Raw genomic sequence first — 27,526 nt, 5'->3', positions numbered from 1 at the left:
AAATCAGAAAACTCACAAAACTTGTCTCATTCTCACTTTTTTGAATATTGAGTGATGAGAATTGAGAATAAAAATTAAGTCAAACAAGAAAACCAGAGTCTACAAATTTTGAGTGATAAGTGATAGAAATTGAAAATTGAGTGATGAAAATGACTAAACCAAACACCCCCCAATTGATTTGCCTCTGGATAGTTTGAATGTGTGGCCTTCCTCTGGCTCCTCTTAGTTCTTTATTTTTTTCTCTGATTAATTTTCATTTGTGGTTTGTGATATTTCCTTTAATATAAAATGGTAGAAGCAAAAATCTTGAGAAAACCCTTTTTTCCCTTCTTTCTTTACTTTCAATGTAATAAAACTTTAGGTTGTAGGGATAAGATAAAAATATAACACATGTTCTACCGGCTTGCCATTTATGGTATACACCTCCAAATTAGGGTCAAAGAGAGAGAGAGAGAGAGAGAGAGAGAAATGAAAAACAGCATGGTAAATGAAGCTGTAATTTGAAGCAGAACACTGATTAGGATTTATAGAGACACATTATGAAATAAATTGAAGAATAATGAGGATTTAACAATACAGTATCCTCCCCAAAAAAATTCACACACGTTGGGAATTACATCAGGAGTAAAAAGTAATGGCTAAATGCATTAAAGCTGCAAGATATCAGCAACCACCTCATAAACCAAAGAATCAAATATTTCACCCTCAATCTCTATCCCAAGTTCAAATTCATCAGCTTCAAAGTCTAGCCATCTTCCATATTGGCTGCTCATGTCCTTATCCACAAGCTCATCAACCATACAATCCCCCATGCCTCTCCAACCAGAAATCTCCTTGTACACTTCTTCTGCTAGCCACTCCTTTCTTCTCACCATTGCTACACCTTTCACCCACATTCCATAACCCCCACCCACATATCGCTGGCATCTCAAATCCAGGCATTCACTCACACAATCAAATAATGCCTTCCGTCTTAGCCTAGATTCACCACTATTACTTTCCCATTGTATTTTTCGACTTTCCAACTGATCAAAGAGATAAGGGTTTATGACCTCACGGGCCCGACCCAATGCAAAGTCCTTAAACATCAATTCCACATTGAACAATATCTCCTTCACATATTCTATTTCCCACTTGGTTGAACTCACACGACCTGTCAAAATAGAAATGCTTGCACATTTCTCTGCCATAGTTCCATATGATGTAGAAGAAGCCGAATCTGATAATTCTGTATCAGCTTCTACTGAACTGAACTTCTTTGAAGAATTCAAACCAAGAACCTCCTGAGCTAGAACAGATGAAAACAACTTGCTTCCTGAAAGTAAGTTTTGAATGCTTAGCATTGCTGACTGAATGTTACATTTACATGGAGATTAAACAACTGAATCTGTAAGTATAAAGGATATAATTCTTTTTACCTTCCAAACTGTTACTATCAGTGCTAATTGAAGAGTCACAACTTTCAGTCGAAAAGGAAGGCTCAAGAACAGAGACTGGACTAGGATGTCGACAACCAACCAAAGGTCCAGCTTCAATATGATTGCTGCTACATCCATCCATCTCATCAGCTCCCTAATGATATTGCATTTGCATCAACTACCATTAGATGAAACAGGGATAATTGCTACCAATTAAATTTTGAAACTGCAAGAAATTGGGGATGGTGTAGGGGGCATGGTGGCTCTTTACAGAAATTCTTGGGATCATTAGTAACAAACACCAATCACATTTGCTCAAAAGGGTTCACAAAATAATAATAAAAAACCAAAAAAACATAATCAAGTCAGAAATTCAACAATAGAAAGCAAGTTTCACCAATATAATGCTACTGCTATAAAATTAAGTTCACAATCTTGGAACACCAGGAGGATGACCTCTTTTTAACTTTCACAGTTTGCTAAAAGTTTTGAGTATCACTACAAAGAATAGACCTCTATAAATAACTTTAAGTTATAGTAGACATGGACCTTTTTTTATAGATAATTAACTGTTATACACTTACACTAGACATGAACAGAAACCCATGTTTCATTTGAATTGCTACAAGTTCAACTTTCTAAAAGGAGAGTTAAACTAAGACTGGAATGCATCTGCACTTAAATTTTACAAAACATGTAAAACACAACGATTTAGGTTGTGTTCGGGATTAGAGTTTAAAGTCGGCTTATTTTACTATTTAGCTTATTTTTGTTACTATTTAACTTATTTTTGCTACTATTTATAGGCCCTATTGCAATTTTTGGTATTATTTATGAGTCTCATTATATTATTTCAGTAAACTTTTACCTTTATCTACAGTAATTTCAACAAAAAGTTTTCAATTTCAGTTAAATAAGCTGTTTTTAAACGGACCCTTAAGCACTCAAGAACCTTGATAATCAGCTAAAGTGGCCCCCATATAGTCAGGACAGTGCTAGATTTTTGGAACAATTGCAAATCAACCAAACAAATTCATTCTAAACAGTACAGTATTTTTCTATTGACTCCTCATTTCTAGAACTAAAGATTGATTTGCGGCATTTGCCGCAATATATATAACCCAAAAATGAATTAATCTAGCATAAATAACAATTGCAGTTTAACCAAAGTACGAAACAGAGCAGTTCTAAACAGTACAGTGACTCCAGATATTCCTTCACTGTTGGTAAAAGCACGCTGCAAAGTGCAAAGAACACTCAAGCAAGGTGCATTTGCAGAAGCATGCTTTTTGGAGCTTTGTTATTTTTCAAAAAAAAAAAAAAGAAAAAAAAAAGAGAGAGAAATGTAGTGACCAAATCTGATGTTGTTGACACACACCGTTGATTTGTTATACAATAGTCAAGTTTATGGTATGATTTCATACACCTAAGCCCACCCACCCCTCCACCCCTTTACAGATTTTAGAAGATGTAAACTTCCATTTAGGACCACACTCCACCACTCATTCTCAGCAAAGGAGACTTGACCAAGACAAGCTATCACTTTAACCATGTACATGACACAATTGATTCAATTTCTTTCAATGATATAGACAATAGCAATGAGTGGTTGACCAGAAGAATATAAGAACCTGATGAATGTGCTAAAGATGATCTTGCATTTAATGATGATTATTGACATAGGACTGCTGGTGTTGAAGAAGAAAGATTCAACATGAGATCAAGAATGAGGTCATTAGAGAGGGCAACAAGTTCATGTTCTAGTTCACAACATACTCCCCTGGGGGATAGACTATTAATTTAGATGAAGTATATGAGAAAAATGATAAGGGTTACAAATCTTGTGATGACAATGATGATGCTTAATGAGGATGATGATTATATGCTTTAGGATTGCATTGCATTGCTTTAGTTAGGCACAGAAATCCTTACTCGACATTCCAGTACTTTTTGGCCTTAGCCTTTTGGGTATATCTTGATTCAACAATGTACTTCAAGTCTTCATTTTAATCATGACTATCAAAATATCATATGATTGTGTAGATTTTGTAAAGCACAAGGAAATAATATAAAACATTATATTTCACTTTTATATGATTAGTTTATTAGTTAATTGTTATATTGTCCATTAATAATTTATTTTCAAATTTATTACATTATTTTTTTTTAAATGTGTGCTTAAGCACGCCTGTCACTTATACCAACACCCATTCCTCTCATTTCTAGAATCAGTTCAGTGCATCTAGCATGAATAACACTAGATTGTTTGTATCTAGCATGACTAAGAGTCTAAAGTCCAAATGAACAGAAGATAAATAATTACCAAAAAAAATTTTCTCAAAAATAATTAATGAAAAATTATATACCTGAAACTTATTTTTCCATCTGAAGGTAGAAGAATTAGAGGAGGAAAATGACACAGAACTAGAAGCTGACCCTACATTCAAGGAGTCACTGGAAGAAGACTCAACTCCATACGTTAACTCCCTTAACTTTTGTTCCAAGAGCATACTCAATGAATCACCCCCTATCACATTGTATCCCAGTGGAGATAACTTAATACTATCTGAGTCAAGCAACGCTCTTTTACTTCGATGGTCCATGGAAATAGCATTATTTTTCTGTGCAGCCTGACAAGAGGTGTCAGAACCAGGCATTGATCGTGCCAGTGGGGCTGTGAATGTAAAAGAAATAACATCCATGCCTTTCTTTCTGCTATCTTGAGCCCAACTAAAGTCCCTGTCCATAGCCAGATTAGATTGACCTGGCCTCTGATTTTTGTCATTCAACACATTATCAACAATCTGATTTTTCTCAAAGTGAAATTCCCTATCTATTGTTCGTTTCTTCCTAGGGAAATTCTTTGTACTAGAATATGTGTCTTTATCACCATCAGCTGCCTCTACACCTAACTTTCTGGACCCAAGCCTGGAGTTCCCAGTGGTTTTATTTGAACTTTTGTGACGCCCAAAAGATGAATCCCCAGACATCACTTTTCTACCATGCAAGTTTGAACCCAAAGGTTTGGAGGGCAATTTGTTGTCCATAAGGCAATTTTGTTTCTGATTATTCTGCCTTAGAACTCCTGAAGAATTATGTATGGAAGATTTCTTATTCAAATTCTTATGAATAATTGGCTGGCTCTTGAAGGGCTGGTTTATGTTAGCCTCACTCTGTTCTTTCTGGCTTACCAAATTTCTACTGGCGCTTGAATTTATTCCTTCTCTTCTCTGGACATTGACCTTTGCTTGGATTGCAAGTGAAATGGACTTTGACTTACTCCTTGAACCAGAAGAGCCTTCTTCTATGTCAGGAGAAGCCCTGAATGACGTATCTACAGATCCATTCCAGCTCTTGTTCATAGATTGTCCCTTTAGATACTTGGCAGCATTAGACTCAACTGGCCTTTGAGAAGTATCAGCAACCCTAGATGCTTTATGAGTGGCTTCTACTTTCTCTTTTAGATCTCGAACTTTCATGTTTATTGAAGAAGACCCAACCACAGGCACTTTCTGTGCAGCCTCCACTTTTTCTTTGAGATCCCGAACTTTCAAGTGTACTGATGAAGACCCTACGAGAGGCACCTTGGTCTTGGTAGTAGCTTGAGGTCCAGGCTCAATGATTTTTGCAGCTGCTTCCATTATGTGAGCAGCATTCTTTGTAGAAATGAAGCCAGGACTCTTTATAGGAGACAAAAGTTTATGGTGTGTAATCGGAATTGATTTAGCTGATTTAGGAGGCAAAACTTCAGTTTGAAACTTCTCAATCGGCCTGTTTAGCATCTTCAGGGGTTTTGACTCCACAAAGTTCCTGGCAGGGCCATCCACCTTATTCAGTAGATTTCCAGAATACATGATTTGGTGGTCATGATGATAATCAAAATCTTTCCTCTGATAAGGAGCATCTCGAAGAGACTGAGTATCAAAATATGGCGTGGAGTAGGGCTCAGGCGAGTTGGATGTGGGTAAAGATTCTAATCCCATAAGCCTGGCCACTACCCCAGGGGCCCTAGTTCCACACCCTTCTTCATCTGTAACTGATGAAGCACAACTATAATCACTTCCTTTAATGCTTGACCCTGCTCTGGTGTCATTGTCATCTACCTGGACATGTTAAAAGAATCCAAAAAATGTCTTAGATTAAATTTTACAAACCATGTAATAAGATCTTAAATACAGAAACAATAAGTAGCCACACTCCCACCAGATGAAGCCGCGTCATTGGCAAGTTCCCATCACATTTCTTTCCCTGTATGGAAAGCTCTACACAAAATGAAGAAAAAATATAAATCCAAAACCAATAATGGAAGATACTAATCATATGTGCAACATTAAATCTACACAGGGACTGAAATTTGATATTGAATATTCTAGTCACATGGAATATAATTGTACCAGATAAATCTGACTTGCTTGAGAATAGCTTCTTCCGAGATTTGGCACTCCAGTCAAACAGGTGAAAGAAACTGCCTACATAACCTCCTCCACTTTTCGAACCTTCTTTCTCAACTCCCATTTTTCTCACACAGAAAATAAAAGGTAATTCAATGTTTAAAACTGAAGAAGCAAGAGCAAGCAACAAATCCCCTTTGCCAACCAAAATCCATCTGCAACATGATCAAACAGAACAAAATTTTCAATCTTAAAACACATCTTTTTTCCTTTCCTAATTAGTAAATGTGACTCATGCACCAAACAACTCATACACTTGAATGGAAGTGGTTTCACCATTTAATGGGCAAATTTTGCATCATGACTTTTCAGAGACCACAGATATATATTGTAAACCATTGATAGCCTTTTATCAGCTGACCTAGAATTTTACAATTGACCTTATTGTTACTACTTGTTCCGATCTATTCTTATGGTGGTGGAAATAGGCCATAAATGTTATAGAACAAAGAATGATGTTACGTATACTACAAAGTTTGCTACATAAGCTGTACAAACTGATGCATTAACTTTTAAACACAAAAAGAAAAAGTAAATAAGAAATTTTATTATGTTGCTAATGTAGCACCAATCACAATTGTTGACATGTTAGTTTGTAAGATTTTTGTAATAAGATTGGTAATTAACTTTCGCATTTCCAAAAACAAAATAGAGACTATTAACACAAGCACGGAAAGAGGAAACAAAAATATTGGATGCAAAAAACAGGACCCTAATTTTTATTAAATTTGAATTACTGTCACCAAAAGGAAACAACGATTTGCACATAAATTGTTCTACTTTCATATTCCTTATTTGAAAACCATAATCTGCTTCAAAATCAATACAGTGTGATCTACATTTGCTCAACATTCAATGAACTTGATGCAACTAAACTTTCTAAATCAATGAGGGGAGACAACAACTTAACCAACTAAATACAAAGACAACAACAAAGCCTGCATCCCAAAACTTTGGGATCAGCCAACTTAACTAAACTAAATGCATCCCCTAATTCAGAAAAACAAATAACCCCCAATTTCCAATCATCTCTAGTTTAACAAAAAATGGAGCATAATCCTCCATTTGATTTGACTGAGAAACTCCACGGTTTATATGTACCCAAAAACGTCAACACCTTTTTTAATCTATTGCATTGGTTTTTAAAGTCAAGTTATTCAGATAAACCACAAAAACAATCTAGCCTGTTATAGATTTCTATTTTTCTTAGTCCCAATTTCAACTAAGTACGAATTTGACAAACATCAATCTTTCCCAGTTTACCTACATTTTCTCATCAACCAAACAGCACTCCACAAAACACAGAATCTAACAAAGCCAACAACAAAAAATAGTAACAAACAGAAAGATCAATTCCAACAACTTCACTTCACTGACTACTTTTCAAATTAAGCAAAGCAGTAACAAATCACAACCCACAAATCTCACAATTCAAGATCAAAAGTCCCACTTTTACCAAACAATCACATTGAGAAAACATCAATCTTTCCTCATTTTCCCACACTTTCTCATCAACCAAACAGCACGCACCAAAACCCAGATTCTAATAATGCCAAAAAACCAATACCAAACTACAAATCTAAAATCTCACTACCCCAGATTCAAAAATCCAAACTTTAACATAGAAAGGTAAAGAAAAGACTTTACCTTGAAACAATGATAGTAAGATCGTTTAAATTTCTCCAGAAATCTTTGAATTTCTCGCTACTATAAATGCACCAAAATCTTTTGGTAGTGGGGTTTGCGTTTTAAACACACAAAAGCAATCAAGTGAAGCAATTAAGATTTTTGCAGAGATTTAAAGAAAGACTGAGAATTTGAGATTTTTGGGTCAGACTCAAAAGAGAGAGAAATTAAGACTGAGAGAGCTACTATTACTGAGTAGAGTTGAGAAGAAAGTGTGAGAAAGGTCGTGCGTAGTTCAAGCATTAAATGGAGACAGAATGAAAATGTGTTTTTCGAAAACAAAATAATTATATATAAAAACAAAAACAAAAAAATTTAAAATGTGTTTTTTTATTTATTTTATGAGAGATGGGTATTATTAAAAGGTTAAAAGTTATAACGTCTCTCTGGGAGAGGAGAGAGAGAGGGAGAGATTTCAAATTCCAAATTCGGAGTGGTCCTTTCCTTGGATAGAGAGCATGATAGAGTTACAGGTGGCTGTACGTTGGTGTGGGGAGACAACAAGGCAACCTCATTTTTTTGTAAAACTTTTATTTTACCTTTACAGTCCATTGTATTTGTGCTACCAGAGTAAAAATATTATAATATTAATACCATTGTGGATAACGTACACATCTATTCTGTTTTTTTTTTTTTTTTTTTTTTTTTTGAGAAACATCTATTCTGTTAAGTACAATAATTTTTGCAAAAAAAAATCTGCTAAGTACAATATATATAAGCTTTGAGGATGCTTTAAATGCATGAAAATATTTAAGTAATGATTGCAATTTTAGAAGTTAGGTATAATAAAACTCTTTGTAAAACGTTTTACCAAAAATTTTGTTGTAAAATGTTGGTCAAAATTGAAAACATTTTTAATTAACTATATTATCCTTTGTAAAATTTTGTAAAACGTTTTATTAAGGAAAAAAAAAAAAAAAGCATTTTACAAACTATTGAGCTCACACAATTCCCCACCCCGCAACACTCATTGTATACCCACCCGCCCCTTCCCCATCCCTCTCCTCTCTCGCTCACAAAGGTGGTCATCGGAGCCTCAGGTTGTTGTGGTCATTGAAGCCTTGAATCATAGACTCATGGTAGTCATTGAAGTCTTAAGGGGCGCCAATGGTGGCTAAGGCCGTAGGTTCCTCTAGGTTGCATTGATCTCGTGGTTAGGACTATAAATCTAGGTGGGTTTTAGGCTGATATGGTGGTGACAAGCTCGATGGACACTGATTTGGTGTGTGGTTGCGTCAAATTGTGCTAATCTTGTGGTAGTTGTTGGTGGTGGCTAATTGTGATATGAGATTTTTTTTTTTTTTAGGCACACCAAACACTTGGAAAATGTTTACATTTGAAAATATTTTACCAAAAAAAAAAAAAAAAAAAAACGTAGATTTTCCAACTGAATTTAAACACTTACAATGGATGCATTGATCGATAAGACAAGAATAATGTTATCTTTTCCAATAATATTTAAATTCAAGACAACTAAGTGTTTGAATGCAATTAGAAAATCTAATGTACTACACTTAAGTTTACTTGAATTACAATTAGATTTGAAGAAAAACTATTATATATGAATTTCACCGATATATAATTGAGTTGAGTTTTCATTTTTTATTTTTTTTTGCTCCAACAAAAGCATAGAAGGGTGTTCACAAGTTGATCAAACTTAATATAAGGGTTATTCTGCCACTCAAACCAATCATTTCAAGTAAGAAGTTATCATGTTAGACAATTTAATAGTAAAACCACTTATGACTGATCGACATTTTCAGTTGCCCCAAAAAAACTAGATTTAAGGATTTATTCTTGAGACAAATGTGTAATGTTATTTATGAAATTCATGCAGAATTTATATATATCTCACATATTTAATGATTAACATCTTTATAATTGATGATTGAAGAGCATAAAGATATTTGGATTGATGTGTAATCCTTTGTAAGTATAAGAATATAAGTTGCATATTGCAATATCGCATAAGAATGCCAACGTTTATACCTATTAAATCCTCTTTTTTTTTTTTTTTTTTTGAGATAACCTATTTAAATCCATTTTTCTACAATAATATTGTTATTTATTCGTTGGAATTTAATCAATAATATCATATAGAATTAAATTAAAAAAATAAGGAATTTTATGGTACCTATATATTTTTGGGGGTATGATATCTCCCATGACACGAGTAAATTTGTCATATTTGCTTGTCACTCATGTCACATTGAACAATAACTCCACAATATTCTAACCTTTTTTTTTTCATATTAAACTGTGACAAGGTCACATAAGATAGTTTCTACGTCAACCCAATGATAACTTCGACACATCATGTAATAATCTAGGTCTTTTTTCCCTCATTTATTTGTCAATTTGAGTAAGGCATAACATGGTTACACTTACATGCAACAATAATTTTGTCAAATTTATTTTTATAAGTCATGTCATATTAAGCAGTAATTTTACAATTTTTTGTCAAGAGTCTTTTAACTCAATTGACACTTTCTAATGTTTCAAACGAAGATGTCTAGGGTTCAAACTCCTCATTCACCATTGTTGCTATCTAATTATCAAAAAAAATCCATGACTTTCTACCACTTTTAAAATTATTTTTCTTGTTAGACTATGATAGAGTCACATAATAAGATAGGAGCTACATCAAATCCAATAGTAGGTTCCCTAATGTTGTATGGTAACTCAATTCCCCCCCCCCCCCCCCCAACCCAAATTTTTGCCACTTTAGACAAGTAGTAATAAGATCACACAACTGTAGTTTTGTCACGTCTATTGATAACTTCTATCACATAAATTTAGATCGCTAAATGTATTATGAATCTTTTACATAAAATTCATTAAAAATAGAGATTTACATAATATCATACGCATTAATTACTCTCTTATATGGAGCATAATTATTATGCGATGAATACTATGGACATGGTCGGCTAAATACATTTTGGGGTTTAGGGTGATGAATTTTATATTTTTTTTAAAAATCATTTTTCTTGCTTTTTACGATTCAAAATTGCTCATATAGTTTTGGGCTTTAGGTTTTATTAATATCTCTTTTACAAATATTTAAGAAAATTGATTTTCAATGATTATTCAAAAAATTCATAACTAACTTATAACAATTTTATTTTTATTTTTATTGGAAACAATTTAAGGTTTCAGTTATGTTGAATTTCTATTGTCTCAATATTTTTGGGGTCTTCTTGAAGATGGGAGAAAAAAAAAAAAAAAAAAGCAATATCCACATACATATTTTCTTTATAAAAAAAAATAGTTATCATCTTACAATTTGAGACATTTTGGGTGCAATTTTGGGGCCTTTTGTTTATTGAATGGGCCCCTTAAAACCATTTTTTTTTTTAATTGAAACAAGTGAAGGGCTAAAACTTAGAGACATCGAGAATTCGAATTCATTCCATCCACCTTAATTATCAGCTTATCAAAAAAATTACCCATAAAATTATATATATCTTGTATGAATTTTAAGGACTCAAAGTTGTTACATAAGAGCATTCACATCTCAAAATTCTATCCCAACCTATTTTATCATCTCAAAAAGCTATTTTATCAATTATACCATACTATTTTACAATACTCATAGCATCCCAACTTTTATTTTACAATACAACACATTAAAATAATATTTCTACACAATAAAATAATATATTCCAAAACCCAAATAAAAACAAAAACTCAAAACCCAAAAACCTGGTAAGAGAGAGAGGAATTGATAAAGTAAATGAATAAAATATTAGTTTTTTTTTTTTTTTTTTTAAGAATTAAGCAACAGTGCCATTCTAAAGATAGAATTGCACTGTAGCACTATTGTAAATTTTTATACTAAATTTTTCCTACACATGACATATGTTATTTCCAATGTGAATGCTCTAATACATGTTAGGAGATGCAGACTGAGAGCATTAGTATCAGGAAATGCTACTCTATTCTATTTTACCATTCCAAAAAGCTACTTTATCAATTATATCATTCCATTATACAATACTTCCAGCATCACAAACTTTTATTTTCCTATTCTACTCATTAAAATTATATATTTACACAATAAATTTACACAATAAATTTGCAATACTTAACAATAGCATTTCCTAATGCAATACATTTTAGAGTTTGAAATGTCAAACATCCCTTACAATTGACATTAGCATTCCCTAATGCTAATGCCCCGGGATATTTTTCCAAGGATTAATTGCCACTCTGAGGATGACGCGGCACTTTTACACCTAGGAGAAGTGGGTACGTGTCAGCTGGAGAGAAAGATAGCATGAAGCAAAAGGATTTTTAAGAAGTCAAATTTAAGAGGGTCGGATCAGCAAACAGAAGAAAGATCCGAATTAATTTGTGTCTAGGGAAACACTTCTGTGCTTCGCTTATATATATCCTATCCTATACGTCTGCCTTATCTTATTTCAGAATTCAAGATTTTTTTTTTTTGATTAATTTCAGAATTCAAGATCGGTTCCAATAGTGGGCCTCTCTTTGTCTTTGGGACCCAACAAAAAAACGCTGAAATCACTCCCAAAATCTAATACTTATGCACATGACAAGAATCATATGCAAAGCAATTATTTTTTTCTGGCCCGCAATTTAAAGTTTGAAACACAAAGCATATGACAAGAAATAATTGTCTAGTAGTTATTTTCACAAAAGCAAATGCTATTGTCAATGCAAAAACAATTTTTGTATCTGAAGAAGTTTCCTTGCTTTGTTTATTTCTCGTTGAATTATGCATTCACTTGCTCGTTATGATGATTACTTTAAAAAAGGCAAATGTTATTGTCAAAGCAAAAACATTTATATATATATATATATATATATAAAAGTAGATAGTTAGAAAATAAAAGGCGGAGTTCAAATCATAAACACAAAACACTATAGAAGAAATTATTACAATCAAACTGTCATTAAGGACAAAGTAGAAACAATTTTTTTTTTTTTCTGATATAAGATAAAAATTCTACTCTAGCCTAATATAAGTGTATATGTGTGTGAAGTTCCCTCCTGAATAAATTTCCTTTCTTCGTTGTTTTCTAAACTTTTTTTAGAGGATTATTTTTTTTTCTTAAACCTGTTCCTCCAATCTCTTATGTAATGATTTAAATAATTATCCACTAATTCCTTTAGTTACAAGTCAACTTGTAAGATCTCAATGCTTCTTTTACCATACTTCAAAAGGTACGTAAGGAAAGGGAAAAATATTGAAATTATTAAATTTTGAGTTATCTAAGAGAACAAGCTTACTTGTTCCTCCAATCTCTTATGTAATGATTTAAATAATTATCCACTAATTCCTTTAGTTACAAGTCAACTTGTAAGATCTCAATGCTTCTTTTACCATACTTCAAAAGGTACGTAAGGAAAGGGAAAAATATTGAAATTATTAAATTTTGAGTTATCTAAGAGAACAAGCTTACGCAAATTTTTTAATTGGATGCAAAATTTTGAGTGGTATAACATTGCTTAAATTTACAAGCTATGTTACGCCACTCAAATTTTTTTAATTGAATACGAATTTTTACAAATCCACTATTAGATTACATTATTTTCGTATATTCTCCATGTTTACAAAATTTCAAAGTGATTAAAGATTAATAGCTATGTCATCAATCAATTGTTTAAATTCAAATTTGTGTAGTTTAAAATAATATATAAAAGATGAGTGTATGGATCGAACGATAAATAGCATCTAATTAACATGAAAATTGACATGAATATTAAGAACATATATAACATGTTATTACAATCAAACTGTCATTAAGGACAAAGTAGAAACAATTTTTTTTTTTCTGATATAAGATAAAAATTCTACTCTAGCCTAATATAAGTGTATATGTGTGTGAAGTTCCCTCATGTTCCTCCAATCTCTTATGTAATGATTTAAATAATTATCCACTAATTCCTTTAGTTACAAGTCAACTTGTAAGATCTCAATGCTTCTTTTACCATACTTCAAAAGGTACGTAAGGAAAGGGAAAAATATTGAAATTATTAAATTTTGAGTTATCTAAGAGAACAAGCTTACGCAAATTTTTTAATTGGATGCAAAATTTTGAGTGGTATAACATTGCTTAAATTTACAAGCTATGTTACGCCACTCAAATTTTTTTAATTGAATACGAATTTTTACAAATTCACTGTTAGATTACATTACCTTTGTATATTCTCCATGTTTACAAAATTTCAAAGTGATTAAAGGTTAATAGCTATGTCATCAATCAATTGTTTAAATTCAAATTTTTGTAGTTTAAAATAATATATAAAAGATGAGTGTATGGATCGAACGATAAATAGCATCCAATTAACATGAAAATTGGCATAAATATTAAGAACATATATAACATGTAATTCAACGGTTCGATTTTCAAAATATAAATTCTATAACAAATTATTGGGTAGTGTAATATTGCTAAGAGTTATACTTATAAATACAATGATTGGAAAAATAGCATTAAATGATTATTGTTTTCCACCTCATTTACCTAATTAATAATAGTTTTTCTTTTATCCTCATTTATTACTTTCCATAGATCTCATTGGGTGTTGTTTAACGGTGTCCCTTTCTTCCTAAAATTGTTGGGTATTTTTTGATTGGGTGTTATTAGACAATGTTTCTTCTTCTTTGTTAGACTTGTTCTGTGTTTCAAATGGTTTTAGGGTTTTCAATTTTCCTAATCTCCTAATTCACATACTCTCTTTTTATTAAAAAAAAAAAAAATTTTGATAGAAATCTTCATGGATATGAAATGATTATATAAATTAGTGTATCTAAAAATCATACTAGCTCTGTTTCAAAAAAAAAAAAAAAAAATCATACTAGCTCACCAAGACCATGCATGTGTTGCTAATGTGTTAGCCATAGAGTAAAGCCTCATATAAAACATAACTCAAAACTCATAATTACATTTCTACTCAAAACCAATTAACCAAGTCTCCTAAACAGGAAAAAAAAAATCTCATGGGATTTATTTTCTTGCAAAGCTTTGGCAAAGCTTCTTAATTCCGTATTTTCATTTTAATTCAAAAAAAAAAAATCATTTTGTTTTTATCTTTTCTTCCTCTACCCAAATCACGATGAGAGAAAGAAGTAGAGAATTTTGTTATTTACTGGGGAAGCAAGAGAGAGAAAATAGGTGAGAGAAAGAAGAAGAGAATTTCATTTTATATTATGTAACAAAGAGAGAGAAATTAGGATAGAATTAATTTGTCATAAATAAGGAAGAGAAACGTAAAATATGCTATACTAATTAGGATGACTGAGGTGACTAATATGGTTTTTTAACCTTAGGTCTTCTACAATTTACAAATCAGAGTCTTTTGGCTGAATATTGCTGAATTTGGGGTATTTTTGCGTTATAGGCACTGTTTGAACTTATTTAGGGAAATGAGGAGAGAGAGTGAATTTCGGCAATACCATTGCCGAAATCCCAACAAAATTATGAGAGAGAAAGTGAAAAAGGAGGAGAGAGAAAATTTGGAATTTCGGCAATGGTATTACCGAAATTCCTATTGCCCAAATAACTAACCGAGTGGGTGTGTGTGTGAGAAGTGCTCGAAGTGTGGGTGCCCAAAAAAAATTTCCCTATTGTGGCAATCCCATTGCCGAAAATGGGTGGAAAGAAAAAAAAAAAAATGTGGCTGCCGAAATCTAGGGAAGAATTAAAAAAAATATAATGTTACGTACACAATATTTTTATAACATTTTCACAATAAATCAATGGTATTGCTACAATTGCTAAAAAATTTTTTTTTCCCATTTCAGCAATGTCATTGCCACAAATCCATTTCACTTTTTTTTTTTTTGAGAAATGATATGCGCACACAATTTTTATAACAAATCATAAATGACAAGTTGTTATTAGTTGTTATTATTGGATTAAAAAAGTAATCTCAGTGTTAATTTTAAATTTGAACTAATAATAATTAATCACATGTGCCCATAACGCATTATATTGTGAAAATGTTGTAAAAATATTGTGTACGTAACACATTATATTTTTTTATTCTTCCCCAGATTTCAGCAGCCACCTTCTTTCTTTTCTTTTCTTTTTTCTTTTCTTTTTTTCACCCATTTTCGGCAATGGGATTGCCATAATAGGGAAAATAAAATTTTCCCTATTTCGGCAATTTTGGCAATCCCATTGCCGAAAATGGGTGAAAAAAAAAAAAAAAAAAAAAGGAAGAAGAGGTGGTTGCCGAAATCTGGGGAAGAATTAAAAAAAATATAATGTGTTACGTACACAATATTTTTACAACATTTTCACAATATAATGGGTTATGGGCACATGTAATTAATTGTTATTAGTTCAAATTTAAATTTAACACTGAGATTACTTTTTAAATCTAACAATAACAATTAATAACAACCTGTTATTTAGGATTTATTATAAAAATTGTGTACGCATATCATTTCGCAAAAAAAAAAAAAAAAAAAAAAAAGTGGAATGGATTTGTGGCAATGGCATTGCCGAAATGGGAAAAAAAATTTTAGCAATTGTGGCAATACCATTGATTTATTGTGAAAATGTTGTAAAAATATTGTGTACGTAACATTATATTTTTTTTAATTCTTCCCCAGATTTCGGCAGCCACCTTTTTTTTTTTTTTTTTTTTTTTTTTTCTTTCCACCCATTTTCGGCAATGGGATTGCCACAATAGGGAAATTTTTTTTTTTTCCCTATTTCGGCAATGCCATTGCCACAATAGGGAAATTTTTTTTGGGCACCCACACTTCGAGCACTTCTCACACACACACACTCACTTAGTCAGCTATTTGGGCAATAGGAATTTCGGTAATACCATTGCCGAAATTCCAAATTTTCTCTCTCCTCCTTTTTCACTTTTTCTCTCATACTTTTGTTGGAATTTCGGCAACGGTGTTGCTGAAATTCACTCTCTCTCCTTATTCTCCTAAATAAGTTCAAACAGTGCCTATAACGCAAAAATACCCCAAATTTAGCAATATTCAGCCAAAAGACTCTTACAAATCAATGATGTTAAAAAAATTGTAACTTGAACTCATTTTTATTTTTATATATATATAATTGTTTTGTAAAGGATAGACATCACTTTTTATCATTACATACATGACTCTCAAGTCACAACTACCCTAAAAACCCAGAAAATGCCTCTCTCTATAAATAGGAGATGTATCCAAACTGCTGAAAGGGGGTTCAAAATCTTCACCAACGGTACTTGTGAGAGCCCTAATGCAAAGTTAGCATACCAAACATTTCGAACCACGAATTTTCATTCTTTTTTTGCAATTTCACAGTTTCACCACCTAAATACAACACATACAGCATGGAACTATGGCAGCATGCAAATCCATTACAATCCATAGAATTCTACTCACTCACACAAAGATCCGAGTGTTTTCAAGGTACACCAATCATCATCATCAAACGAAGCAAAGATTTTATCAAGGCACAACTCCTCCAGCAAATCCATAAGGTAAGTCCGTGGATTCAAAAACCCAAACCAATGATCAAATATCCCATTAACCCCTTTCCCTCAACGAATAAACAATACTGAGAAATCTAAAGGGGAAAAAGGTATTAACAATAACAAAAAAAATGTTTCTCCAAACAAATTATTCATTCTAATTCTAGTAGGCATTGGCTGTATATTTTACATCTAGTTAAATTACTATTGTTACTAATTTCATCCTTACGTTTACAAGCTGTGAAGCAGCAACAGAATATGGCATTAAGAAAAATTAGATGAAGAATCTGATTAATTGATACATACAAAATGGAAACTAGTTTCTTTTTCAAATTAGGTACATCCTGAGACCAAATGTAGGCATCGGATCAATTCTGAATTATTGAATTCAGTATCGATAACATGAAAGATCAAAATAAATTTATTCAAACTGATTTTTGAGGTATTTGCCTCTCTCCAACCTAACATGTGACAATTAAAGAAACTAATTATGTGTAGTTTTAGTTACATGACTAATTTTTGGCCAACTTTAATTACTTTATTTACACTCAATCCAAATGATCATAAAAGTAATAGAAGGAATAAGAAATCCTAACTAAAAATTGTAACATTTTTTTTTATTGATTATGTGAGAGTTCTTAAACACCGGAAGAAATTAACATACCTCATGTAATGGTTACTCAAGTGATTCTTAGAGTAAAACTTACCACAAAGCAGAGAATTATGAAGAAATTCGTTTAACCTTTGGTCTTCTTCTTAGAAACTTTTTGATCCAAAACACAGTCTTTTTCAAGGCTAGAGTAGACTACAAACTCCCCCAATTTTAACATTGCTTCTTTTATCTATACTCATTCCATCAAGAAGTGCGTTATTCACCAAAAAGCATCTATATACCAAACAAATATAAGTGTTTGTTCACAAAAAGACTACTAATATTATGAGTTCCGTCCTATCACTTTTATTTTAGAGAAATAAAATAAATTTGTATATGCGATAATTAAATGATTCAAATAAACTCAATATGGATCACATCAAGTCTACATTAGTCTCCTAATGGAGAAAATTTATAGATTAAACGAATGATATCTCATATGTTCCCCAATTGCTTTGAAAATCCTCACGTTCTGTTTAATCCACAATTAACATTCAGGCAAATGAGAAAGATGCCCAATAATAATGAGAAAAACAGAAACCTCAATTTACAAATCTGAGAACATGCAATGCCCTCTTTGAGAAAACGAGAAGACATATATAGAAAAATTATGCGTATGTCATATGCATCATACACATAGTCTTATTGCACATCTGCCTCCTTCGTAGCTAGCTAGTATCTGTGCACAAGCTGCTTATACTTTTTCTTGATCCAACGAAACCCTCTGCTTATGGAGGCCTTCACTTTCCCTTTAACTGCAAAGGACCTGTACTTAGCCAGACGCCTTTTCCTCTTTGTTTCTGCGTCATTGAAGCCCCATAACGAGGAAGTGTGGAAATGAGAATACCTCGTGGATACTGATGTTCTATTGAACCGTGGTTGTTCTGGTAAGCAGTGACGTACCATGACCATCTGGTTCGTGCCGGGCTTGTTTTTTTGGAGCCTCCGTTCGGCATTCTTTCTGTATGGCTTGTTATACCCTGGGAACTCGTTCTTAGCTCTCATATTTCTTGCCCTGTAGTTCACGAGAAAGAGAGAGAGGGAGACCTGGACTGTATATATCTAGGTATTGGGTTTTATGTGTGCGTGCATGTGTGTGTGAGAGAGAGAGAGATTAGGGAGACTTGGGTTAATATATATGACTCTATGTGCCTTTATGTGGGAGGAGACGGAATTAAGAGAACAATAGAATAAAGAAACAGCACGTACCTGGTTTGGTTTTGTGAACAAGTATGAGAATTACAGCAAGGATTGCAGTGCCTGTTGGAGAAAGAAAGACAGTTCAAGCTGTCTTAAATAGCTTTGTGATTGGGGTGGCGTAGGCTTTTTTTTTTTTTTTTTTTCCCAACTAATTAATGTGAGTATAGAGATTTTTGACACTGGGGTGGCATAAGCTTTTTTTTCTTTTTTTTTTCTTTTTTCCTACTAATTAATGTGAGAAAAGAAATTTCGACACTGGCGTGGCACATAAGCTATTTTTTTTAAAAAAATTTCCCTACTAATTAATGTGAGTATAGAGATTTTTTTTGACACCTAAATGATTGTAAACAGTAAGTATATACTAAATACAGGTAGACAAGGATAGTGTGTGGATGGCCTTGAATATCTCTTGAGCTTTGGATTTTTATAAGTAATGCGATAAATATAACAAATTTCTCAACTTTTTTTTTTTTTTTTTATAAATAATTTGTGGAGGTGGAAAATTTTGATTGGTATTAAAAAAAAATAGAGGGTGTGATAAATAAACATCTTGCGTTATTGATTTTATGTAAATTACATCACTAACTTCTCTTACATCTATAACAGGAAGCACAAGAAATACAACTAAAACTAACTAATTGAAGACTAACAAACTAACTAGTTCTAACTAATTACAAAAGTCACATGCGAAATATATGTAGAAAAATTACAAAAGGCACATGCGACACAATATGTAGAGAAAAATTAATCTAATCTAAAAAATACAATATCTGATAACTTCTAATCTAAAAAAATACAATATCTGATAACTTGTGCAACATTACATTTAAATGAGTCCACCACTTATCGACACCAATCACAAACAGCAAACTCAACGAATAACATATATTTAAAAAGTTGGAAATTTATTATATATAAGTATACTTTTGTAAAATCCTTATTTTTGCTTGTTTAATTTGCTTCAAAAGCGAAAATAATGGCACTGTATAATAATTTGCTATGATAACTCAAATGCCTTCATGATTATGGAAAGTAGTATGTTGAATTCTTAAGGGAAAATATTCAAATATAATCTGTAATAACATTCTAAAATTAGGACTCTGGAATAATTGAATGGAGGTTTTTATTTTGGTCAATATATGTTTCAATAAGTCTTGGCCCTAGGACATGTAGAAGTGGTGTATTGTTTTTTTGATGAGGCATGGTCTGTTGTTATTAACACATAATATAATGGTGGATTTATGTAAAAATAAAGAATAAAGTTTGACTGCAAATTTGGTTATAATCAACAACTAAAACTTTCATTAAAAAAATTAACATGACTACATTTTTTGTAAATATAACCGTTAGATTGCATGTTCTTTATATTCTTAATATGTATGTCAAATTTTGTGTCAATTAGAATATTATTTACTATTTGATTCATAAATTTTTTTTTTATGCATAAATGTAGACTACAAAAACTTGATATTTAAATATTTGATTGATGATATAACTATTGATTTTTTATTTTTTATTTTTTAGAAATTTTGCAAGTATAAAAAATATAAGAAGAAAATGTAATTTAATAATTTAATAATAGATTTGTCAAAATTTATATTTAATTAAAATATATTAAGTAGAGTTGTAGTCAAACTTTATCCAAAAATATATTATTTTAATTCTAACTTGCCATCATAAGAAGTTGCGAAAAAATTATAAAAATAATTGTGCTATATTTACGGTACTGTAAAAACGGGTTAAAGACCTCTTGATTTGACTAGTTCTTGGAAATTTGTCCTAAGAAAATGGTTTGACTGATCAACCAGACAGGATTACAGGATAATAATTTAATTTTTTGTATCCTTCAAAAATTATGATCTAAATTTAGCAAAAATAAAATAAAATTATGACCTAAAAACGTGCATTTTTTAGGTCAAAAAGCAAGAGAAAGAAGATCGAGAACGAGAACTAGCTGTAGTTGCCAGTGTAATACTATACCCCTGTATCACATGTCCCAACTTAGACTGGTGTCTTGGGCTTTCCGTTGGGTGAGGACAAGAAATGGGATCCATAAAAAAAGAAAATTAAATCAAGCTCAGTTAACTGAGCTTGATTTAATCTACTCTTCTTCTTTTTTTCCTTTTTTTTTTTTTTTTTTTCTGTTTTTAAAAAAGCAAAAAAAATATAATCACAACTTTATTTGAGTACAAACAAATTTTGAATTTTCCTTAATTATGTTTTCAGTTTGCTCGTAGTGAATGTCAAGATGCTTATTCTAGCTTTTGTGAAATATCAAGAGACTAGGGTATGGTGTTCTGTAACGCTTAATTTAGTAGGATTTTTTGAGAAAAGCGTAAATTAACAATGAGAATAAGAAATCCTAAGTGACTAAAATTTCTAAATGACTAAGTTATTGAGCCTGAATTACCAAGACTAAGTTACTGGGCATAAATTATCAAGCCTACTTGAAGAGAATTAATTCGAAGTCTCGAAGTAATCTAGTGTGCAGTAAATCATACCAAAGCAAGTCATCTAGAAATAAAGTAGATTACAAGAAATGTAAAGAATTCAAGCCTAATTGTTTATTCTAACAGTAATTCTATTCAAAGTAAGCAATAAATCAGATCAAATTTCAATAAACAACTAAATTTTGCATCAAACTACTTGAATACTTGATTGTATATAACACAAGTACAAAAGAAATGAACTTACAAGAATAATGTCTTCTCTGAGTTCAAGGATTACTTGATTTGGTTAAAAAGGACTTGATCTCTTAAAGAATCTAAAATAATTAATCTTAGAAGCGCTCTGCATGGTTTGTGCCTATTAATGTTCTTGTAGGCTATTTATACTTGAGTCTTTGATACTTACACTCGATGTTGCGTGTCATTTTCTGATTGCATCTCCACTGCCAAGTGTCCTAACAATAACAAAGCTTGGTAACCTCTTTTACCACTTCAAGGCAGTTGTGACCCTAACACCCTTGATTGCCTGGCTCATGTCGAGGACAAAATGGGCTTCTGCCCTTTTCGGGCAAATTATATAGGAAAATGTCCTCTTTCTCAAACTAAATAGGGAAATGCCCCTTTTTTAAAACTCGATTTTTGATAAATCGAGTTAGAAAAAAAAAATTCTGAAGCCTTATAGTGGCGTTTTAAGGAGCCTATAGTGACGTTTTAAAGACCTATAGTGACGTTTTTTAACTCGACTTCAAAGAAATCGAGTTATAGGTAAAAAACACCACTATCGGTCGATTTCATTGCCTATAACTCGATTTCATTGAAGTCGAGTTAAAAAACGTCGCTATAGATCCTTAAAACGTCACTATAAGCTCTTTAAAACGCCACTATAAGGTCTAACTCGATTTATCAAAAATCGAGTTTTAAAAGAAGGACATTTCCCTATTTAGTTTGAGAAGGAGGGCATTTCCCTATATAATTTGCCCGAAAAGGACAAAAGTCCATTTTATCCCTCATGTCGAATTCTGATGTTCTCTGATATATAAGTGCTTGAAGTAACCGCTTGAAGTAAATACTTCCCCTTCTAAGATAACTGTGCTTGGAAACACCAATGAATTAACGACATTTGTAATTTCTTGGATCTTAATATTTAAGTAAACCAATTCTGACTTGGCAATCTTATCAAAGTCTTAACATTGAGTTTTTAAAGACTCTGAATAGATTGTCTTGTTAAAGCTCAACAACTCCTCCAAAAGTTGACATAGTCCAGAGTTTTTACAGCTTCAGTATCAAATCAGAATGCATTCAACCCTCCTCACCCGTACTTTGACTAAAAAATTTAGTTGGTTTACATGTTGAGAGGGCAAAATTGCTCAATTACTGTGATTGAATGAGCGGAAATGAATGAAGAAGAGAAGGTGGCTGAAGTATATTACAATGATAAAAGCTAAAATTATTATATATTTTACAGTAAAAAGCTTATAAAGTAAAAAGCTTATAAACTAATGTGGTAATGAATATAATTTTAGTAATCTCAACAAGATAATAAATGAGTATTTGAATTATTTTTTGTGATTAGTGACACATTAATTTGTAAAACTTATGTAAAAAAATTTGTAGTATTTTTAGAATTACTCTATTCCAATCACTCTTCCCATTTCTTCTCCATCTATCCATTTCTCTCTAATTTAGATAGTATTATATTTTGGATAAAGTTTTCCATCAATCTGGGTCCTCCAACCTATTGCTTATCGGTTTAAAAGACCATTCATGCATATTTAAATTACATGATTCAACAAATCATTTAAACAAATTATATGACTATTAAATACATAATGTTATAAAAAGTACATTTGGATAGTTTTTAAGTTAACATGCAATGGGTTGGTCCTATAAACTTTTTTTTTTTTTTATAGAACAAAATTGTCTAGACAATTCCTATAACTGCTTGTTGATACTCCAAAAATTTGGAGTTAAGGAGTGCTATTCTGGAGACTACAAGGAGTCCCTTTCTTTTGCGGAAGGTTAATGCCAACGGTACTGCACCAAAGTGGAGATGAGTGTATCTTTGCTTTTGCCATGGGTTAACAAATTCTCTGGAGAGAGAAAGTGTAATGAAGTTTTCACCATCATTTGCTGGAATATTGATGTTGAGAAAAAATTCAATTAGATTTCAAATTGAATTCTAATTATTATTGTCTAATTTTGTGCCACATTTCCTATCTATATTGTTTTTTAATCTCTAAGTGAGTTAATGTTGTGCAAAAGACGAAAAGTTTAATATAAATAAACCATAAAAAAAAAAAACCCCTATAAAAAAGAGTAAACTCATGTGTATATCCAAAAAAATAAAATAAATAAGAAAGAAAGAGTAAAACTCATGTATATATCTATGACTTAAGCAAGATATAATTTGAATCCATCTATGTGTAATTGTGTTGTTTTTAATTGTACAGTGTATATGCACGGATTATAAACTAGTTTAAAGATAATAAAGAATTACAACTCTTTTTAAAAAATACTCACTTATGAATATTATTACTTTCAGTCTTAACCTTTTAAATTTGGTTATTTTCATATTAAAAAAACAACTTTCACTGGTTATGATCTAGTGCACTCAATTTTATTTCAATTAAATAAAAATCACCATCTAATCATGATCAAGCATGCCAAGTACACCACACATGTGCCACATGTCCATAAAATTTTTTCGGGTGTGTTTGTTTGGAGGTGAAATAGGGTGGATAGAAAACTTTAGAGAGAAAATGAGAAGGAAAACTTTTTTGGAGTATGTTTGGTTGGGTAGGGAGGATGGAAAATAAATGGTGGGGTTTAGGTATTTTCTTTTCGGGCCCACCAAAAAGTTTTCTCCCCAAAATGGAGAGAAACTTGTGAGGAGAAATATGATGGATGAATGACAAAAATGCCCATGTGCAACTTGCACATGGGCTTAACGTTGCTTTTTTTTTTTTTAGCCTTTGGCTTCACGTTGTTGCTTCTCTAATAGCATTTTGCTTCATTAGGCGTTTGCCTTTTTTTTTTTTTGGTTGCTTGTCACTTTTTTTGTTTTAATTGTGCATAATTTTTTAACAAGGGTATATGAGTAAATTTATTTAAACTCACTTTTTCTATCCCTCCACTTTTTCACTCTCAACCAAACAAACATGAGGGAAATTAAAATTTTTTCTATCCTTTCACCATTTTCTATCCTCTCACTTTTCTACCCCTCCAACCAAAGAGACCCTTAATTATTTTATATGTTGGTGTAATACAATGAAACAACATTGGTTCTTGAGTGGAGATGCGCCCCAAAATTTTAAAATGTTTTATTCCATATGTATTTTTTAATGGGTTATGTTAACAAATGCCCTAAAATTTTAACACCACTTATATGGGAAATATAAAAAACTGTCAACAACATTTATTATTTTATCATTCTTCCAATAAAATGTTTATAAAAATAGTTCCTAAACAAATGCCCTAAGGGTATTGGTTAACATTTCCCTTTTTTAATAACCTTTTACAATTTTGGCTTTCAAATAGCTTATCAAAAATAAGGAATCATTAATTTCTTTTCTTTTTATAGACAACTTTTGTTTACTCATTGAAATTTAGAAAAAAATGATAAGTTCTATTTAAAATATATATATACACACACACAAAAGTGTGTTTGTATGTGCTCTAAGTTTATCTTGACCGGTTTATGAATAAATAATTTAGCTCCCAAACACAGATTTTTGTCTTACTTTATATACTCACAATTTTTTTTTTTTTGCAGTCTTCCATTAATTTTGGACACGTCATAAAACAAAATCTCATATCCTTTCTTTCATATTACAATCTAAAACACTATATATTTATATATATATATATATGTATATATATATATATTTATAGCTAATTGATCATTAGGCAGGAGTAGAAGGGGCAAAGTTTTCCTTTGAACTAGTTTGTAGGAAANTTTTTTTTTTTTTATATATATATTTTTTTTAAATACTAGTATTGCATCGAAGTTCAAAAGAAAACAAACATTAATCTGTTGAAGTTTCAAGCGTGTTGCGTTTATATAATCAAACATTATTCTGTTTCATGCGTGTTGAATCAAGGTGTTTGGTTTAAATTTCAATAAAGGTCATTATTGTATAATTTAAGTAATTAATTTTTCCCCAAATTTTATATATACATGGTACGGTCTTAGGAGCAATATGTGTTGCTGATGATAGCATGAGGAATGAGGGTGCTTGGGTAGCATTGGGTCAATCACTTGGCTTTATATTTTCTCAACACACTTATGGCTCCTCATGCTTGACTAGTGATGCTCCTAAGGGCTTTTCGAGGGGGACCTGCCCAGTCTCCCTACTCGAGTTGGATTGATGAGTAGTGATGAGGGGTAGCATGTGGAGGCACCTTGCTCCACATGATGCCCCAAGGCCATGGCAGAGGAGGGCCATGGTGAGTAGAGATAGTTGTGATGATAGGCAGTAGCAGGTGGTGTTGACTCTATGTGGTGGTGCATGGCATTGGTGGCTTAGTTGTTGGTTTCTTGTGTGTGGGCTTGGTGGCTTGAGTGCAAGGTAGGGTTGGGCTACTGTGATGATTAAGTGCTATGCGCAAGGCATTGGGCTAGTTAGGGCTGGCTGAATACATAGACAAGTGCTAGTGGGCTGAATGCATAGACAAGTGCTAGTGGGTTGATGACAGTTACTTTGTGTGCTGTATGTGGGCATACTGTGTAGGTTGTAGTGCTGATGGGAGGCCTTAAGTATGGGCTAAGCCTTTCTGAAATGTATGGAAACATGTTGTGTGGGCTGCTGAAGGATAGGTAGAGGCCCCATGGTATGCTGAGACATAAGCTGTGCATGTGCAGTGGCAGTTACTAAGCAGTTACCAAGCAGTTCTTGACTTTTCTTCAGACCTACTGTGTAAGGGCTGAAAACGTGGAGAGCAAACCAAGACAGCATCAGTTGAAGGCATCCTAAGTCAGACCACAAGTGGTAGATTGTCTAAGACCCAGGTAGTTACTACGCAGTAATTGCCATAACAGTTAATTCCGTGTAAAAATATATATATAAAAAAAAAAAAAAAAAAAAAAAAACTTCAACACAATTCTTGTCTATTCTTTTTCCTGCTTTTTAACTTCAATATAACGTGTGTTTACTAATTAGTGGTTTGTTGAAAATTTCTCTACTCCTGTCCTTTCCACTAGTTGAAACCATCAATGAAATTTAATTAATTGAAATAGTCAAACAGGTTAGAATTTCAAATTATTTGACCTGGCATATATATGCAACTCTTTTCTGGTTTATGTATAGATGTCTTAAGAAATGAGCATCTTTTCCTTGGTAGTTCGTGAGATATGAGGAAAAATCAGAGAGAGTAAATTGTGTATTTTCCAGTATTTTTCCTAACCGAGAAAACAACCACTACAAAACGCGGGCCCATTAGGCCGCGTTTTTTTGGGCCGCGTTTATTAAAACGCGGCCCCAGACGAGCTACAGCCCCGTTTTTTAGACCTGTAGCCGCGATTTTTAGCCGCGGCCATAGGCCGTTTTTTTGGTAGTGAACAGATATACAATCATAAAACTTAGCAAGTCAAACAATAAAATTTGACTGAGTTATCCCTATTTAGAATCTTATATCACAAGATTAATTTTGAATAACGTTCTAGAAATTTTTTCTTCTTCTAGCTTAGACAAGTTGATGTGTGTGTATATGTATATATATTGTACCATACAACCAGGAGGAGGAAAAACCAAAAAGCGGTACTTTGCCAGTTTACCTTCGAAGATCTCCACAAATAAAACATTGCGCAAGTGTGGAGGGGTGAAGCAATAGCCTGCTTATCTTGCCTGTTGGTGGTGGCGAAGCCAATAATTTATTTTTAGGGGGCCATTTATAAAAATTTCTGTGTATGTATAAAATCTAAAATAGTAATGCAAAATACTTCATAACTCAATATGTGCTATAAACAATAACTAAATACAAGTTTTTTTTTTTTTTTGGAAGTGCTATATACATGTAAATATAGTAGTATATACGGTATATTTTAATCAAACTAATCAAATACATTAATAAATTATAATGCCATACGGTATATAATATATTAATTATTATAATAACAAATAATATATTATAAGGAAAATAAAAAAGAAAACAAATGAAAAGTAAAGTAACACAAGAATACTGTACATGGTTGAGGGCTTTACGGAAGTTTCAAACTTG

General features: G+C 32.0%; 1 protein-coding gene across 1 annotated transcript; it reads right to left on the bottom strand.

Moving 5' to 3' along the window:
- Nucleotides 1–523: 523 nt before the first annotated feature.
- LOC112007335 (uncharacterized) lies at nt 524–7,821 on the bottom strand. The gene is made up of 6 exons (XM_024039674.2): nt 7,517–7,821; nt 5,813–6,024; nt 5,622–5,680; nt 3,785–5,521; nt 1,419–1,572; nt 524–1,315 (listed from the first exon to the last, which is right to left on the bottom strand). The coding sequence occupies exons 2-6, from the start codon at nt 5,931–5,933 to the stop codon at nt 648–650; spliced, it is 2,739 nt and encodes a 912-aa protein (XP_023895442.1). The 5' UTR covers nt 5,934–6,024; nt 7,517–7,821; the 3' UTR covers nt 524–647.
- Nucleotides 7,822–27,526: the final 19,705 nt, after the last annotated feature.

This window comes from Quercus suber, unplaced genomic scaffold, assembly GCF_002906115.3.
Source record: "Quercus suber isolate HL8 unplaced genomic scaffold, Cork oak 2.0 scaffold_413, whole genome shotgun sequence".
In the NCBI taxonomy this organism is placed as follows: domain Eukaryota; kingdom Viridiplantae; phylum Streptophyta; class Magnoliopsida; order Fagales; family Fagaceae; genus Quercus; species Quercus suber.
Note: the sequence above shows the minus strand (reverse complement) of the source record. Positions and strands in the feature narration are given on the sequence as shown.

What these genes read in the sequence shown, in the direction of transcription:
- LOC112007335 (XM_024039674.2), bottom strand. Translation starts at nt 5,933, where the DNA reads ATGGGAGTTGAGAAAGAAGGTTCGAAAAGTGGAGGAGGTTATGTAGGC. An exon ending in CAATGACGCGGCTTCATCTG is followed by an intron (nt 5,522 to 5,621) that starts GTGGGAGTGTGG and finishes TAACATGTCCAG; the next exon opens with GTAGATGACAATGACACCAG. An exon ending in GATGGAAAAATAAGTTTCAG is followed by an intron (nt 1,573 to 3,784) that starts GTATATAATTTT and finishes CAATATCATTAG; the next exon opens with GGAGCTGATGAGATGGATGG.